Genomic DNA, 18,757 nt, shown 5'->3' with positions numbered 1-18,757 from the left:
AGTCATTCCTATGATCTATGCTTGTTAATCAAGCATGTTGCAGTTATGCCAAGAAAATAGAGGTTTCTTTTGATAAAGTCTTATATACCACTAAAAATGCAATACATACGAACAAATAAGCTGTATTGTTAGGATAACAAATTACTCCTTTATGCAAAAACTCATCACTACAAAACCATATGGAAACAGGGCAATCAATTGCCATATTTTTACCCAATAAAGTCACAAGTTTCTTATTACTTGATGCTGACATTGATAATAGTCATTCTCTATGGCAATAAATGATCAAGTTCAAAATAGTTTTTTATTATATTTATTCAGCACTGAATTAATCTTTGGTTTACAAAAACAAGAAGGAATTGGACTGAATTAGTTGTGTTGTCACTGGCAGCATGAAGGTTAATGCCTTGATATAAAAATCAAAAAGACAACAAGTAATGGCAAGTTAATTGTGATTCACTGTTAGCTTAAAATAAGAAAAAATAAGGAAGCATCATTAAATCTGGTTTCTATTTCTAGAATGATTAACATTCATTAAAAAGCCTCCTCTATCTATCTATCTATCTATCTATCTATCTATCTATCGCTTAAAGCACTAACATCCCTATACCAGAATGCCATTCAACAACTCAAAGCACACAGGTACCTTTTCTTTCTTTACAGCCAGGAAAGCTTTAATAAATGCGAAAATATTTAATAGCTGAGAATCCTTCAGTAGTGATGATCGAATCTGTCCCGTTTCGCAGGAGCACTTGCCACTCCATTTAACAGAAAGACAGATTTCTGACAGTCAGGAGAGTTTTTATAAATGAAAAAGATATCCATTAAGAACCCTAGCCATCCATAAGAGTTTCCCTTTAAATCCAAACATCTCTCATTTGTAGAAATGTACAGATCCACTGGGAGATGAAGGGTAGTGCCCCAAGTGAATATTCATTCATAATTTGCTGTAATTGCAGGTAGTAAACTTTTAAAAAAAATAATTTAATCCAGTTGAAAGCACTGCAAAGTCTTTATTAAGCAACACCAAACTGAAAAAAAATGATCTTGCATGAAATCATATCAGGATATGTTTTTGCTTTTTGCAAAATCAATGTTATTTTTCTGTAGCTGAATACCCACCTTTCATTTAAAAAATTCCAAATGCAGTGCATTGCAGGGGACTGCTTTTATAGGACACTAATGAATGAGTTAATGCAAAGTGTGCTGTAGGTCATGAGGAAGTCTGTTCCAGACAGCAAAGAAGATCAATGCACCAGACAGCTGCAAGTGCATTAGGTGACCTAATTGTCTGGAACTCCAACAGATTCTGCTTGTTCGCACAGAGAATTGATTATACTGTATGTTACTAAGGCTAAATGAAATATTCTCGCCAAGGTAAACATGGGTACAGTATGTGTGGTGAGCTTTACTTTAGTAGAGTGCTATAGGAAAGGTGATGTCAAATGTACTGGGCATTCAGCTAGAAAAACATAAAAAGAACAGAAATTTCGAATAAAACCAAATGGAAAACATTACTATCTAACTCAGTACCATCCAGCTTCTTCCATGTAACAGGCCAATTGTCAGACATAAAATAAAGTTTAGGAATTGGATTATACAAGCGCATGATGTAATATAGAAAATCATTAGAGTGTTATTCATTAGTTATTCATTACAAAAAAAGAAAAATGTGGTTGAATTGGGTTTGAATATAATTTCCAAACAGTAAACGCAAGTGTTCACTACAGAGGAACTACTCTTTTTTACTGACGTTCAATGAGTTTTACAAGGGGGTTGATCTTGCAACAAAGACGACACTTTGGACTGACCGCATACTCAAGACTTACGTCTACAGACACATGTGATCTACTAGGAATTGGGCATGACTGCAGTAAGACTGAATTATACAATTAGTACAGATTGTGGTTGAATATCATTTTACTGAGTTGTTGGCAAACACAAATATAATATTCAGCCAGTTCCATTATTGTAAACAGGATTTATCTACTATTTCTCCATTTATGACTTCATGGACAACCATTCTAAACAAATATCTGATGACGCCTTTTGCTACATAGTGGAGTTCTTTTGCTAACAAGGAATAGAAAGAGCAGCACATACTTCACACCTCCCATGTAATCCAGACAAGTTGATGCTTCCGTACTCCCATAAGTAAACACTGCTTTGCACAATTAATGTTTTTTTTAATTTATTCTTATTCTTGTTTATAAAACCAATAAATATTACAGGAAATCTTAGATTCTTGATCATTTATTATATGCAGAGAAAATAAATATATATAAAAGCAATACCCTGTGCCACACCTCTCACAACTCTGGTCATGCCCATTCCCACACCTTGTGTCTCAACCCTTTCTCCTTGTAGATTGTAAGCTCTTTTGGGCAGGGCCCTCTTCACCTCGTGTATCGGTTATTGATTGCTTTATATGTTACTCTGTATGTCCAATGTATGTAACCCACTTATTGTACAGCGCTGCAGAATATGTTAGCACTTTATAAATAAATGTTAATAATAATAATAATAAAGGAAAGGTAAAAACTAAGTACCGTATATACTCGAGTATAAGCAGAGTTTTTCAGCACCCAAAATGTGCTGAAAAATTAACCCTCAGCTTATACTCGAGTCCCTACAGCTTGCACTCTCTGCTACCTGATTCCCTGTGCGCTCCTCTGCGTGCCTCTCCTTCCTGGCTACTTGCCCCGCCCCCGGCGTGACATCACACGCCTCATCGCATTAGACACGCCCACACCTATTCAGCACTGCTCCGTTAACTTTAAAACAGTGAGTTTTATGTCTTCCTTGCATTCCGCTTGTAGTGCTGCGGGCCCCAGTGTTTCTGCCTCCTTTGCCTTACCTTCAATATAAACGCTCCTCTTCAAGTGCGGCACGTTCATGTGTTATTGTAGCTGCCCTGATGGGGGGGGGGGTGGAAGCTCCGGGAGGATGCGGGTCAGAGGGGGCAGAGCCGGGAGAAAATAGAAGGCAGAAAACAAATGTGCTTGAAGTTATATTTACTTTGTTGAAGGTGGAGGGTCAAGGCATAAACACCGAAAATGGATGGCAGCATCAGACGAAGGACTGAGCATGGATGTGGGGGAGTTGGAAAGCTGGGGGGGGTGAGTTGGAGTGCATAGGGAATACATAATGCTGAAAGTTATTAGTGAATTAAGCAGAGCTGAAAATCTGTGGCACAGATGGACAAAAAGGGGTCATTTTTTATAGGTAAAACTGCATAACTCCCTGAGGTGCTGGTGATGCTCTAAATGATTTAAACAGCAACCCTCCTCCACCCAGAGGGGTTGCCTGGGCGAGCACTAAGTTTCATACATGTAAGCATTTAAAACCATGTGCTAATAAGCCTCCATTTATAATTGTGGGTTATGTATGTACTGGTATGTGCTATGCACTTATCCCACCTCAAACTAAAAGATTAGATCAAACTAAAAGATCAGGGCCAAAATGTAGCATGGGATGGGAAATACTGTGGCTGTCATAAAATGCTGGGGTTCAGTCACTGTTATGACATGCAGGTGCTATAGATGGGAGCCAGTGTGTTTGTCTTAAACCGTTAGTGTACTTGCAACTAATGTCATTTACCACCATAGGCTTATACTCGAGGCAATAGGTTTTTCCAGTTTTCTTAGGTAAAATTAGGTACCTTGGCTTATATTCGGATCAGCTTATACTCGAGTATATACGGTAAGCTTTATCAGAGAGGTCTATGTAAATACAGCCATAAGCACTCACAGACAGTCCTCAGTCAAAAGATTTGTTGTCTCTGTTTTCCTGTGCCAGAGACACCCAGCTCTCTCCTCTCTTACCTCTCCTGCTCCCCCCTCCCTCAAGAATGCTAAGAACTCACTCCCCCCCTTAGGAATGTGGATCTGAGTCAATCAGCAGGAAGCTTCCTAATAGTCTGAGCATGAACACCGGTCTTGGTCTTGGTGCAGGAGCAAGGCCTTATGGGAACTTTCTTTACACAGCTCAGCGTTTTTTTTCCTATGAGGCTTCTGATCATCTGAACAAGAGAAATATGGGGAGACTTATGGGCACTATTTAGAGAACTGAAGGTAGGCCTGCAGCTTGAGATTAACTCTTTATTAGCCTTTCCTTCTCCTTTAATGCAATAGCAAGTAATTAATTCTCAAATTCAATTTTCAGCATATATCGGGGGGAAAAAACTAAGGATCATCAATTTTGGAGCATTGCTCTACTCATTTAAAGGGTATAGCAATTGAAATCATGGGCCACAGACAAAATTATTCAGAACTGAGTAACATATGCCTTATCACCAGATACACTGGCTAAAAATATTGAGAAATAACAGAACATTACTATTTTGTCAGGTGAGTTGGGGGCAATGATGACCTAGAAGAGGACTGTCATCCGAAGGCCCTGGGGATAGATGCAGCTCTCCGGAGTTTTTATTGCCTGTGGCCTTAAATTTTGTTTTTTGACATTAATTTGCCATAAAATTTATCACTACAGAATAAAAGGTGAAGAGCTCTCATGTAAAAAATTATCTATGGTAGCCCTTCCCCCACTTTCATACCAATATGTCAGGAGTCAACACTAATCACCTTAATATTAGCCAGGTAAGCATGGGGTAGTCATTCACTTTGGACATGGAACAGTGATTAACAGGAATCTGCCATTCCAGTTCAACCCTAATGCCCTTTTCCTCTGTACCAAAGCATGGGTGAATGGCACTGCCTATCAGGTAACAGCATGCCCAATAAAATTTCATACTACTACACTGGGCTTACTTTAATATTTTGCAGGAGACAATAAAGTGGAATATGCATTACCCCCAGAAACAAAGTGTGTAGGGTGATCAGAGAAGGTATGAGACATTAACTGCTCTTTCAGCTGTGATGGGCTCAGATTTATTACATTAACAGAAAAAGCATGGTATGTAGCAATGTATTGAAACAACCTGTGTTAGTGGTGTAAGGACAAGACCATGGGCTCTGATGCAAAGTATGCATCGCCCAACCCCCGTCTGCCACAACCCCAGTGGAGGGTGGGACCATGGAAACCGCATGCACTCTCCTGTCTCCCTCATGGTTACATTGCTGTACATTAGTTGTGTTTAGAAATATGACTTTCAATGTATTGTTTTGCTATAACATTTCTTTTTTTATTGTCTTCAAAATATCTAGGGAGGAAAGTGTTACAGAAACTTTCCAGTATGGTTGATCAAATATTTTCAAATTTCTATTCTGTTTCTATATAGTTTTCAACATCATTTATAATACATGATATGAAAACAGTAAGATTGTTCTACACTGGTACTCTGTGCTACATAAGGGGTCCTTTACTATCGGTGCATCAGGGTGCAAACTGTAAAAACTAGGTGCAAACCACTATGTAGCGAACCTCAAAAAAAAAGTTCGCGAACTTACGCCAAAAAGTGCGAAAGTTCGCGTACTTTGCAAACCCCATAGACTTCAATGGGAAGGCGAACTTTAAAACCTAGAAAAGCCATTTCTGGCCAGAAAACTGATTTTAAAGTTGTTTAAAGGGTGCCACGACCTGGACAGTGGCATGCAGGAGGGGGATCAAGGGCAAAAATTTCTCTGAAAAATACTTTGTTGACACAGCGTTGCGTAAAAACGCAAGCTATTCCTATGTATACGCAAAGGCAGCTGGCAGACCAGGCGGAAATACGCAGCGTTTCTTGCTATTTCGCACTATTAGCACCATGGAAACGGGATTTGCTGAAAAACGCCATGTGTGGCTTGTGCGGTGTTTTTAGGCCGAGAAAAAACGCAGCGGAAAAACGCCACGCGAACCCAAATTGCGAACATACGCGAAAAGTTTGCGAACTTGCGAACACCCGATGTTCGCGCTAATTAGTTCGCCGGCGAACAGTTCGCTACATCTCTACAAACCACCATGTTTTTTATACTTTGTGTCATCTGGGGTAAGTGACTGCATAAGCACTAAAGGGAAGAACTTGGAATGGTAAATTACCTCTATAGTCTCACTGACAAAACATTTAGAAGGGCATTTACTAACATTCAATTTTTTTGTGCACCAAAATACAATTTTCCCCTGAAAAACTGCAATTTTTTATGATTTATTGTGCAACAAAAAAGTGAAAAATACAACAGCAAAAATACGCCATCTAAAACCTGTCCAGATCATGTAAAAGTCAATGGCAGATGTCCCTTTTACAATTGCTTTGCTTGGTGGTTTTAGAGGATTGTGGGGGGTTTGACACTGACATTTGTGCGACAATACAGAAACATTGCAGTTTTTGCTGCCATATAAACTTGGTTGTTGTGAATATGTAATGCTCCTGAGGACATGTGGACATATTCCAAACTCAAACTAACCCTAAACTATATATTTAAATTGTGCAATGGTCAATCTTTTTTTTTGTAAATGAAACAGCTTCAGCAAACATTCTTTTCTGTTTAGGTGCCCAGCACAGAAATGTCAGATAGCAGCAAGGGTTCAGAACATTGGAATAATTCCTATGGTTCTGATGAATCTCAAGCCAAATGTTGATTCCATACATATGACATTTTCTTAAGATTAACCAGAAGCCAGCTGGCACAAGTAATTGTCAGGAGTTCTTTAATTATATACAGTAGAGAACTTCCTGTTGATTTTTTTTTTTATAATAAAATAAGTCTAATGACTTTATTTCTATGTGTGTATCGATTACTGCAATCCATAGATAGCTATGGATATGTAATGGTAAAAGTAATACAGAGCGTACTTTACTACAACAATACTGGTGCTGTTTATATGAGTATAAATTACAGTAATCACAGTAATTAAGGCTTGGGCCTCTAACCACTGGAATGTATACTGCTGCCCTGCTATATGGTCCCTACAGGTATAAAGAAAACAATTTGTGTAAACCTAGACCAAGTAAATTATATATGTGACCCTTTCACAGTAGTCCAATAACAAATAAATACTGGTATAAAAGGACTTTTGCTGCATAGAGCCACACCTTGTTTATCACTAGGCTTGCTTATACAGTGATATGGCTCAAAGTGACTATGAGAGATCTCGTGTATCCCTTAAGGTAGATTCATATTTGCTCCAAAGGTTATGGAGTCGCTGTACTATATTTCTGTTGTCCGCCTGCTTGTTTGCTTCTCTGAACAACCTTAATAATTTATTTCAGCATTCTATGAGGTTAGTTCTAAATCATAAATATCAGATTATACTATAACTGCAAATGTGAAACAATTTTAATTATTCAGTTCTTCTTCCAGTAATGTTATAGTTATTATTTTATTACTGTGCTTTCTGACAAGAAATGTCCTTTTGCTTTAGTATTATTACAGTATCATTTAAATCACGGGGGGTGCTGTGCCATTTTTTCTTTTCTTTTTCTAAATGTCAGCCATTTGCTAGCTACACATTGTTTTCTTTTATTTTTCCTGCCATAAGTTCAATGCATAGTACAAATATGCATGAAGATGTAACTTTCCTTATGGTTTCTCCTTATTCAGACATGTCAAACTGGTATTTTGGCCTTCTTTCTTTATTCATCTTTGTCACCTTCTTTACAGATCCTTTTCTTGCTAAATGTAGCCTCCAACCTTCTACACTATTCCGTGCCAAAATATGTTCTGAGATATTTTATTTCCTTTAGCAGTCAAGTTATCAGTTCTGACAATGCCATATGCCACCTGGCTTGCCATGCTGCCGTATCACAGTAGGATTAGAAAAAAAACACCAAGACACGCCAAGGGGCTAGGGCTAATGCTTAAGATGCAATGTATCTTACACGTGATTCCAATAAGTAGGCATTTGACTATGTTTCTAACTGTACATTGCTAATAAGGCATTATTATGTGCTTTATTCTCTGTATGTGACTGTGGCATTTTTGGTACATAGAAGCCAGGAGGTACATGGAAGAATTCTAGAATAGACTCTTTTTTGGGCATTATTATTGTTTCCCCTTTTCTTAGCACTTCCCACAAATAAAAGATGTACATTTTTTAAACATGTTAGCTTTATATTTACTGTTTTTGGTGCTTCATTTTGTTTTTCTACTTGTTATAAATAATAAGTAAAGTTTAAAAAGATTGATGCCTAAAGCAGGCAAGATTGTAGCTCTTAATACATACCTCCCCCACCTACATCTATGTACAGTATATTGCAAGATGATAGCTAGCTTGTGAGAGTTCTCTGTGATGGTCCTATTGCCTTAAATGCATCTGATGGCTGTGACCCTTTCATTTCATTGTAGAATAACAAATAAATACTGGTATTGCCACAAAAGTAGAATTATTTGGGTGACCATCCTTTATGCCGTAGATTGCTCTTATGTCTTCTTAGAGCATTATTTTAGTCATGCAGTCCACTGAGCCCTATGCTATTAGTCTTACTTTTTGCTATTTATTTCATACTTGCCTCTGTCTCTGCGACATGATGACATGCTAGCAGGAAACCTGTCATGCTGAGCTCCTTAGTACAAGACACAATGGGCACTTCTCTGCTATTAATGCAGACACAGATTACAGGATGAATGATTGAGGAAGAGGTCATCATGACATTTCCCAGAGCTTTTGAGCATGAGACCCTGAAAGCCTTGTGATAATGTGTCCCCAGACAGCAAGAACTGGAGCCGAACGTTTCAAGCTGCCTGACTGACATTCTCAGAGAACCCTCACAGGTGTTATTTTATGAATGTAAAGGAATATAACTATATATTAAATTACAGCCGCAGCAACTCTGATGTCTTCTGTCATTAATTTGCACTATTTTCTCAATAAGGTAATTAACCCAATTACATAACATACAAACAATTTTACAGAATATTTATAATAAGATACAAATGGAATTTTAAAGTATGGTTATGGTAGAATGTAAAATCTCAGTTTTCCTTTCAAGTAGTAAATGCATGCTTTGGGGTGAGGCAGGAACATTCAGGAAGAGTTGCAATTTATAAAGATGATACAGTACATATATAGGATAATCATAAAGTCAAAAGGTAAATGCTTGAGTGGACCACTCTCAGAGTTCACAGTTTGGAGTGTATAATTTTCGCTACAGTGTACACATGGACCCTTAAACTGCTGGCTGTGCACTGCGCATGATAAATAAAAATGCTCCTATAATAAAGGAATCAAATTAGAGAGAATGTAGGGTATATTTACTACCTGCAAGTGCAAGCAACAGGCACAGTCTTTCTTTGTACTTTGTTTCTTGCCCTGAAGACGGCAGAATTGTCATAGACATTGACCTACATTCATCCCATGAATATAGTGCTGCCTGCATTCAACATCACTGTGTTCATGTAGGGAAGGCAAGCAGGGGGTACATAGGTAAAATCTTTCAATCCCCTTGCACTTCTGTCTGTGGTCTCAGTAATGACCCTGCCATACAATAACATGGGCCCTATAGAGGAATATTTTGGCACAGAAAAGCCTGAGTATGCATTTCTGCACCGAAATCCGCTGTGTGTGCCTGCGCCTGGGCCAACTCAATGGCTGATGAAGGCTGATGCCAGCATAGGGGCAGATTTTTGGCCTGTGTTTACCCATGTGTAGCATTAATGTTATGTAGGCAGTAACCTCTCTAGGGATGGAAACTCCTTCTTCATACAGCTCTTAACACATGGCACTTATTCTTTGTAAATCTGCATATTTTTATCTAATTATTGCAATGTTGTCCTCCACCTCTGCACTTTTACTCTATCATAAAAATGTACAATGCTGTGTATACTAGTAATATTTGGCAAAAAAAGTTATACATACACACAGGACCACTGTTAGCAGGGGAAAGGGGGTAATTTAGTCAGGAGCCCCATGGCAGAAGGGGCTGCAAGAGAAATCAAAAATAGATATGATAGTAGCTCATGTAAGCATAAAGCAACCTGCTAAAACAGTCCATGCAGCATTAATTCATGAGTTGCAAGAAATGCTTCTCTATGCCATATTTTAAATGGGCTACATACTATAATGAATATCACCTACTTAGGAAAAGGTTTTGCTATTCTTATAAATAAAGGAGTTAAAAGCAGTGGTTAGAATATAACAATGATATAAAGATGTAAATGACCCATGGTGGTTTGAAAAGAAATACCATATTAAAGAAGCATGGCTTGGAACTATTGGGATATGCACATGATCAATCTCCAAGCTTTTCAAAACAACTTTAAATGATCTGTTCCTTTGCTTTGCCTTCACTGATTCAGTTAAACCATGAAGCACATTCAAACACAATGATCAATAAAAGACTGATATAACATGAGATAAACAGACCTTTAACAAGAGATAAACAGACCTTTAGAATGAACAATTGCAACAGATGCCCTATGGATTTAGAAATACCCACTGGCCCAGACTCTTGTATTTCCCGTCACACACAAAAGAAAGAGAAGTTGTATGTAATCAAAAAAAAGTAGAACAGTGCAGGGTTTGGCCAATCAGTGGCAGGTCTGACAGCTAATCAACTCGGGGCGCAAAGGTTGCTATTCATAGTAGACTGTTTAAATGATTCGTAATGAGAACCTCATCATATTAAAGTTTGGACGGCTGTGAATTTATTTGATGTTATCTTTTAATTGGCTCAAAATGATTTTATGCAAGCATATCAAACAATAAATTATAAATGTCAAATAACCAGTCCCAAACTTTACCCACTGATTGTTAAAGAATTTCATTTCTCTGAAAGGTGCTGGTTTGTTCTAGGAAGGACATACTGTTATTTCTCAAAATAGAAGTCCCTGCCAGAAGGCTCACTTGCTTCAGGGAACATAAGAACAGCATAAGTAGAAAGAAAACCCAGCTGAGTGACAGAAACACTGATTCACACCTACCTGCTGTCTTCAATCTTTTCTTGTGAGACTGTCATTTTCTCAGTTTTTTCAGCAGATATTTTGCCGTTTGGCTTTTTCCCCTTATTCTGGTACAAAAATGATAAAGATGATAGCGTGAGCATCTGTGGTTGTATGCTGAAGTTTGTAAGCCATTTAAATCAGGTGACAATGGATTTGCTATAAATATTTAAGTAATAATGTTCAAAATCTTCCTGAATTATTTTTTCTTGCAATTGTTGTAGTGTTTTTCTGACCAGATGCCCAACCTAATCTTTAGTTGGTTTTTCAGTGTCAACAGGTAAACAATATGAAATATCATCTTGTCTTCAAATGAATCACAAAAAAACAAACTATAAAATACTCATATGTCATAATTGTTGCATTTTTAGTGTGACAAAGAAAAATCAATTTTAAGATAAGCATAATTTTACATAACTGTTATTTTACAACTAATTCTGTCTGACTGTTTAACATTGGCTGTTTAGCAGTGTAAACAATATCATGTATTTGTGAATCATGATAAATGGCCTTTGCACATAAAGGTTTTTTTTTTCCATTAGCGATTCAGTCTTGCAGAAAGTCATTTTCTGTGCAGCCAGGTTGCTTATTGGGTAGCACTTTTGCCTTGCAGTTCAGTTCATGACAGGCGCTGTCTGCAATGAGTTTATAGGGGTCATTTACAACCACAGTTGTGGTCAAACTTAGTTGACCGCGACCAGCCATACTTGCACTCAGCAACAATCAGTCCGTCCAGCTCCAGCGTTCCCATAATGGCTTACGTCAAAAGACGCAGTGCACTTTCAGCTAAAGAAATAGGTGGATGCCCTATTTTGACTATGAGTGTCTGAAGTGAAGACAACCAGGCTAAAACTGACTATATATGAGGTATGTAAAATATTTCAGTCATTTCTAAAGTGTATGATACAAATTGCATAAAACAGGCTCAGCCTGCCATGTTTTCTGCACTTTGTGCCCTGTCCTGTGCATTAACAATTGAACAAAAAATGTTCCAGGTGTCTGTGCTCCAAAATGTAGCATCCAGCAGTGCTGTATTCATCCCTCATAGAAGTGCAGGCCTGTACAGGCTGCAACAGAGCCCTGTACTTACCATCTACTCTATGGCCTGCTGTGCATCACATTCTGGATTTTGTTAAACTAAGGTAAGGTGTGGAATGCAGGCAGATCCTGGTTCAAGTGTTCTTTGAGTAAGCACGGGTATATAATTGCTAGAGGGGCTACTGTGATAACATATTTTACTGCCATATTAAGACCATTTCAGAAGTGAACATACTTCTGATCTACCTGAATACATCCAAGACCAAGACATGACATGCCCTGATCCACTCCAAATGCTTTTCCTTTGAAGGACAGAATTTGGGACTGCCCTACAAAAAATAAGACCTTTAGGAGATTTGGTATTAAATATGCTACTTGTGCATCAGTTCTGTTGCTAATGATTGTCAGTAACAAAACATGGTAAACTGCAGAAGGTTTGTCAATAGAAAACACGTCACATGGGTAAAGTTATGGCTTGAAAATGCAGGCAGAGGTTGAAACTGCAAGCCCTTTTTATTCTCATGCAAAGAAGACTGAAGAAGATAACCGATTTGTTGCAAACCACTAATAACCATTTGTACACCCTTGTTAAATTCTAATAAAACAGCTTAAGCTTAAGAAATAATCAATATCTTTGTGCTAACTTCCAAACATCAAACCAATAAATCAACAAATAGAGCCCTATATAAAGTGCCATGATGTGGAAACCCATTTCTGAAATCTCCAGGGAACCATGATTAATTATTTAGTGTTAAAGTGGAGGTTCTTCCAATGTCGGTGGGACAATGAAGGATTCTGAAGCTAATCAACATTGCTTCAAGATCAGGAAATATTGTACACAGCGCTTCATGTCAAGGACCATTGAAAAACCATTGAGGTAGCAACATCATTTGATCCTAATGCTGTTTCTTAGATACTGCATAATTCTCCATTAGGATAACAGTTCACCCTTTTTGGATATCGGCAAAAGTAATATATTACATAACAATTAATCACTTTGGTGCTAAAGAACAATTTTCTTGTTGTTTGACTGAGAAGATTTCCTATATTTTCAATGACAAAAGCATTAGTTGACATTTTTTTATTATAATAATTGATACCACTGCTTATTAATGGAATTATGGGTAAAAAAGAAAAAAATCTCTTTTTTAGGTTTATTAACAGTAGAACAACATTTGATTGTCTAAACAGAAATGTCTCATATATATATATATATATATATATATATATATAGTTGTATATAAACAACACAGTTTATAAACATTTTCTCAGGAGAAAACCTTCATATTTTTGTTTGTACAGGGATTATATGGAACCCATATAATGGATATATGGATTTTTTTTTCTAACTTTTAGAACTGTGTGTATTTTCTGCGATTTTTTCATTAATTTCCGCTACTTTTTTGTGCAACAAAATCATTTTTGTCGCAACGAGTACAAAAGTTTCGGAATTCATTCAAGCTTCGGTATCGTGACTTTCCTTGGGCCAGGTTGGAGCTGCAGAGTGCCATTGAGCCCTATGGGAGACTTTCCTTGGGGCGGATTGGAGCTGCAGAGTGCCATTGAGTCCTATGGGAGGCTTCCCAAATCATGCATTAAAGTTTCAAAGTCAGAAAGGGTTTTGCGGGGTTTATGATCATTGGGATACAAAGATTTCGTGACTTTCGGATCGCCAATACGTTTACGATCGTTTCAATACAAAAGTTTCGTACTTACGATCCTAAAGTTCTGAAATTTTCGTATTCAAATGAAAAGAATTTTCATTACATTTTCGAACATCAGAAATTATCGTATTTCGGGATTCAGATTCGTACATTGATGAATGGGCCCCTAAGTCTGCTAAAGATAATTTAAACATTAAAAAACCCAATAAGATTTTTTTGCTACCAATATGGATTCATTCAGCTTAGTTACCATCAAGTACAAGGTACTGTTTTATTATTACGGAGAAAAAGAAAATCTCTTTTAAAAATTTTTGAATTATTTGCTTATCATTGGGAGATGGCCTTTCCATAATTTGGAGCTCTCTGCATAATACCTGTACTGGTGTATTAAGATGTGCATCGCATGTCTGATCGCATGTCTAATAGCATCGGCTTTATCTTATATGCATTTTAAACCTAGAGGTCTTTCCTTTTAGCATGGTCCAATGAATGGAAAAAAAAATATATGTACATTAACCTAAATAGGATCTGGCACCGAAATACATTTACAGCAGTGCTGTCCAACTGGCGGGCCGCGGGCCGCCCTCTGTGTGGCCCCCCACCTGTCTGGCTGCTTTGATGGCTTACCTTTGAGTAAGCTTTAAATGGTATCAGTACTGAGATTAACTGGCCCCCTGCATGGTTATCACCTCAGATTCAGGCTGTAATCCCTCTGTATTGTTTAAAAATGTAATCCCCTGTTTTTCACACCTTTTACTACCTGCATTGTTCACCCCCTGCAGTGTTCACACCTCAGGCTCAGGCTGTAATCACCCACATTGTTCACTTCTTCACACCTCAGACATAGGTACTGTAGGTACCTATGTAGGTACTGCCTGGACTATGCTGACTATGGCACACACAGGGAGCATAGGGCAGGGAGGGTATGGTACACACAGGCAGGGTAGGGCAGGCAGAGCATGGCACATACAGCCAGCATAGGGCAGGCAGAGTATGGCACATACAGCCAGCATAGGGCAGGTAGAGTATAGCACACACAGTCAGGGTAGGGCAGGCCGAGTATGGCACACACAGGCAGGGTAGGGCAGGCAGAGTATGGCACACACAGGCAGGGTAGGGCAGGCAGAGTATGGCACACACAGGCAGGGTAGGGCAGGCAGAGTATGGCACACACAGGCAGGGTAGGGCAGGCAGAGTATGGCACACACAGGCAGGGTAGGGCAGGCAGAGTATGGCACACACAGACAGCATAGGAAAGGCAGAGTGCTGCCTATGTGTGCCATACTCTGCTTGCCCTATGCTGCTTGTGGGAGGTGAACCTGGCAGGGGTTTGTGGGAGTTTGTTAGCAGTTGGAAATAGCCATTAAATGGTCCCTAAGGTGTGTAATTATATGCTGGGGGTTGCTCTGCTATCCACAGGGGAGGAGGAGGCATATGGAATTTAAGGGTATATCTTAATATGACATAATTCTTTCACATATGAATGATGGTTGATATCCCCACAGTAAGCACCAAGCATTTGGGATTTTGCTGTGCTACCACCATTGTGATAAAATAGGTGTGGTTTGAAGTGGGTGTGGTTTCAAAAAGGGGAGTGGTCAAAACTGGCTTCCATTAGCGGCCCTCCACCATGTATGCTAGAGAAATTCCGGCCCTCGGCACCGCAGAAGTTGGACAGCACTGATTTACAGTATATACATGATTTCAAGTGTATCACAGCTATGCTTGCTTTTTATTTTGTATAAAAGAAATCTCCACAAACAGTAACATGTTTGCCTATCAGAGAAATGAAACAATCTCTTTTGAGGATTTTACATTTCACCACCTTAAAGGGATACTTTTGTGATTTTTATGGTATACTTTATATTTCTAAATGACACTGTTTACATAGCAAATAATTCACTCTGCCATTGAACCAACAAATGTATTTTTTTAGCTGTAACATTAGTGTGTAGGCGCAATGTCAGTGCATTGTGCCTGAGTCTGAGCTTTCAGAAGGAGCCAGTGCTACACATTAGAACTTCTTTCAGCTAACCTATTGTTTCCCCTATTGTAAATGGAGAAGTCCCAAGTTGGACTTGGATTTCTTACTATCGAGTTCTTACATTGTTCTGCTGATCACCTGCTGGGAGGGGGGTGATATCACTCCAACTTGCAGCGCAGCAGTAAAGTGTGATTGAAGTTTATCAGAGCACAGGTCACATGGATGTGCCACCCTGGGAAATGAAGAACATGGCTAGACCCTTGTGAAATTTCAAAATTAAATATAAAAATAAAATCTGCTTGTGTTTTTAATAAAGGGATTTCAATGCAGGATTCTGCTGGAGAAGCTCAATTAACTGATGTGTTTTGAAAAAAACATGTTTTCCCATGACAGTATTCCTTTAAAGTGACTTGTCTGGTATAAATGCAGAACATACAAAAATTGGGTTGATGTTAGATTTGCAAAGAAAAAGTTAATTGGGTTAGACAGTTTTCTTTTTTAATTCTGCAGTTGTTTTCTAACATTGCTCCTCAGGTCATCTTTATCTGATGTTTATGTTGGCAATGAGCTATTCCACTATTCTACAAAGACAGTGATTCCCTCTGTATCCAATGACCATTTTATGACACCTACTTGCTAGTTATGGTGATGCCTGCAGCTGATTACCAATAGACTGAAATATCTAATTTCCCACAATTTTCCTTCAAAGTAAAATGCATTAATTTGTTGTCATGCCATCAGTTTGTGTGGGGGCATGGAAACCCTCTGGTTCCAGTTTTAGCTTTTATGATTAACAATGAGTGAATCTGTCCCTAAAAATCCGTGAAACACGTTTGTTGTCCGACTTTTTTTTACGTGATGGCGGCTATTTTGACGCAATCGCACCCAATTTGACATGACCACGACTTTTTTTTGACACACAATGATTTTTTTTGCGCCAAATTTTTGCAGAAGTTTCACTAAACAATTCTCCAATGGTGAAATGCGGAAATTCACTGTGAATCCATTCCTGGCGAAAAAGCAATGATGTGCATGCCCAACTAACAACTAAAAACACTAAAGGGTTGATGTTTGAAATTGAATTTTTGCTAAATTTCTAATTTCTTTTTAGATTCAAATTCTGAAAAAGAACACTCAAACTCACACATTTAGTTTTCAATAGTGAAGAGCAAATGTGTCCCGCTTTGCTTCAGTGAAAATTTTCCAAAACAGCAGGAAAATTCAGGAAGTGGCGAAACATTTCCAAAACTTGCTTGACGTCTTTTTTGACGCATGTGCCTTTTTTGTCATGCGCGTCTTTTTCTGATACGTGGGGCTTTTCTGATGGGCATGAGTCTTTTTTTTGATGCAACTGCACCCATTTTTACACAAATTTTCAATAAATACCCCTCTAAGTATAAAAACTCATATTCTATTCACATTTTATACCTTGTCTGTCTCATCGCAATGGAATTTGGCAGATGGTGGCCCAAGCATAATATCGCTGAATATAGCACATCCTGCTTCTACTCTCACGTTTGAAGGTAGAAAACACATTTCATCTGTGGTTCCTGAGATCTCCGGGTATTCTGATTTGAAATAAAGTCATAGAAGAAATACCATTTAGTTAATTTTTTTAGGCAATAACAAAACATGCAAAATAGACTATTGTGTAAATAAATCAAAGAAATACAATTAGTGAATTTAATGCCACTAATTATTAAGACTTATTCAATCATTTATCACATAGGCGACTTTTTATTCTATTAATTACAGATCTATAGCAAAGGCAGCTCATAGAAGAATAGAGAAGAGGCCACAGTACCGCAAAACACAATTTTACTCATCAAAATATATGAGAAAGAAAAAGTCACAGTAATTATCTACTATAAGCAGCGTGATAAAAGCTAAAGAAGCAAAACAATGGTCCATAATATGATAACAGTATCCTTTGATAGCACTTGTTCAACTGAATTATACATTTTATTTTTTAAGTGTTGTGCTGTAAACAAGGAGCCACATCTCTACACTGTACTGTTTTATATTAGTTAATGTAGTTAATGTATTCTAGTTAATGTATTCTACATATACACTGTACTAGGGGGCCTATTTACTAATCAATTTTCAGATAAATTCATATTTTTTCTAAATTATAGTACATTTTGGAATGTATGAAAAAAAAATTGTTAAAATTCCAGAAGTTTTTCCTGGTTTTTGAGATATTTCCTTGAAAAAATTAGTAGTTTCAGATCATTTCAGATTTCTTTAACGTTTTGATTACACTTTCGTCGGGACTATATTTTTGCCAGGTTTGATCTGTTGAGTGCCATTGAGTCCTATGGAAGGCTACCAAAGCCAGCAATGGAACTGTTTTTGTGGCTTCTGAAGACTGACGAACGATAAAGCAGTCACTTCTGCTAAGCACCTTATCTCTGAGTCTTGTTATATAAGATTCTGGTAGGTAAAACTAGCAACATGGTATAGCCAGATAAAGTATATATATATATGGCTTTTGAATCAAATTGTGTTAAAGAGCCCCACACAACACAACACAACCCCTAATATACCTATCACTGTAATCCGTTCCTGGGAAAATATGGATAAATAGCATTTTTATATGCTGAAATCCAGCTGAAAACAGTTCTCTTTCTGCCTTATTTGAATTCCTGGCAGGGGAGGAGGGAGTGAAACACTGATGTTACAAAATGTAACACCTTCTCCACGGTTTACAGACAGCATGCAGAAACTACATAACCACAATGCACTGCATTGTGTTTTCCTTAGTGACATCACGTGTACAGGGAATTGTGGGATTTGTAGAATGCAGGACAGTTAACTACTTAATGTAGTCAGTCAGAACAGCAGGAAAACAGGGGGCCAGGTTTAGGTAACTGTTCCAAACAATATTATTATATTAAAAGTCATGAAAAGGCTGCATATTTTTTAATTGAAGTATATTGCAAAGTTGCTTGAAATTATGTTTACGTTTACAAAAGTTGTGTTTGGGTGGAGTTCCCCTTTAACTCAGGGTCTATAGTAGATCAAAAACGTGTAACAGCCTTATTATTCTAAAAAAATTTGTTTAACTGAGTAACAGGCTTTCCTTAGCCTAACAAAATACAAAAAGATTTTTAGTGTGATACCCTAAAATCATAATCTTTATTAATAATACACTTAAAACTGGGGCTTAATTGCCACACTCAATTAATAAAAACAATCAGAGCCTAGTCGGTACTATAAAGGCTATTTGAGAAGCCCACGAGGCTCCCTATCTG

General features: G+C 37.9%; 1 protein-coding gene across 1 annotated transcript in view; it reads right to left on the bottom strand.

Moving 5' to 3' along the window:
- morn1 (MORN repeat containing 1) overlaps positions 1-18,757 on the bottom strand; it is a 193,791-nt gene that overhangs the window by 56,991 nt on the left and 118,043 nt on the right. The window contains exons 11-12 of the mRNA XM_002936560.5: positions 16,932-17,071; positions 10,800-10,885 (exon numbers count right to left, since the gene is read on the bottom strand). Of these exons, the coding sequence (XP_002936606.3) occupies positions 10,800-10,885; positions 16,932-17,071 (226 nt within the window). The remainder of the gene's footprint in view (positions 1-10,799; positions 10,886-16,931; positions 17,072-18,757) is intronic.

This window comes from Xenopus tropicalis, chromosome 7, assembly GCF_000004195.4.
Source record: "Xenopus tropicalis strain Nigerian chromosome 7, UCB_Xtro_10.0, whole genome shotgun sequence".
Classification (NCBI taxonomy): Eukaryota; Metazoa; Chordata; class Amphibia; order Anura; family Pipidae; genus Xenopus; species Xenopus tropicalis.
Note: the sequence above shows the minus strand (reverse complement) of the source record. Positions and strands in the feature narration are given on the sequence as shown.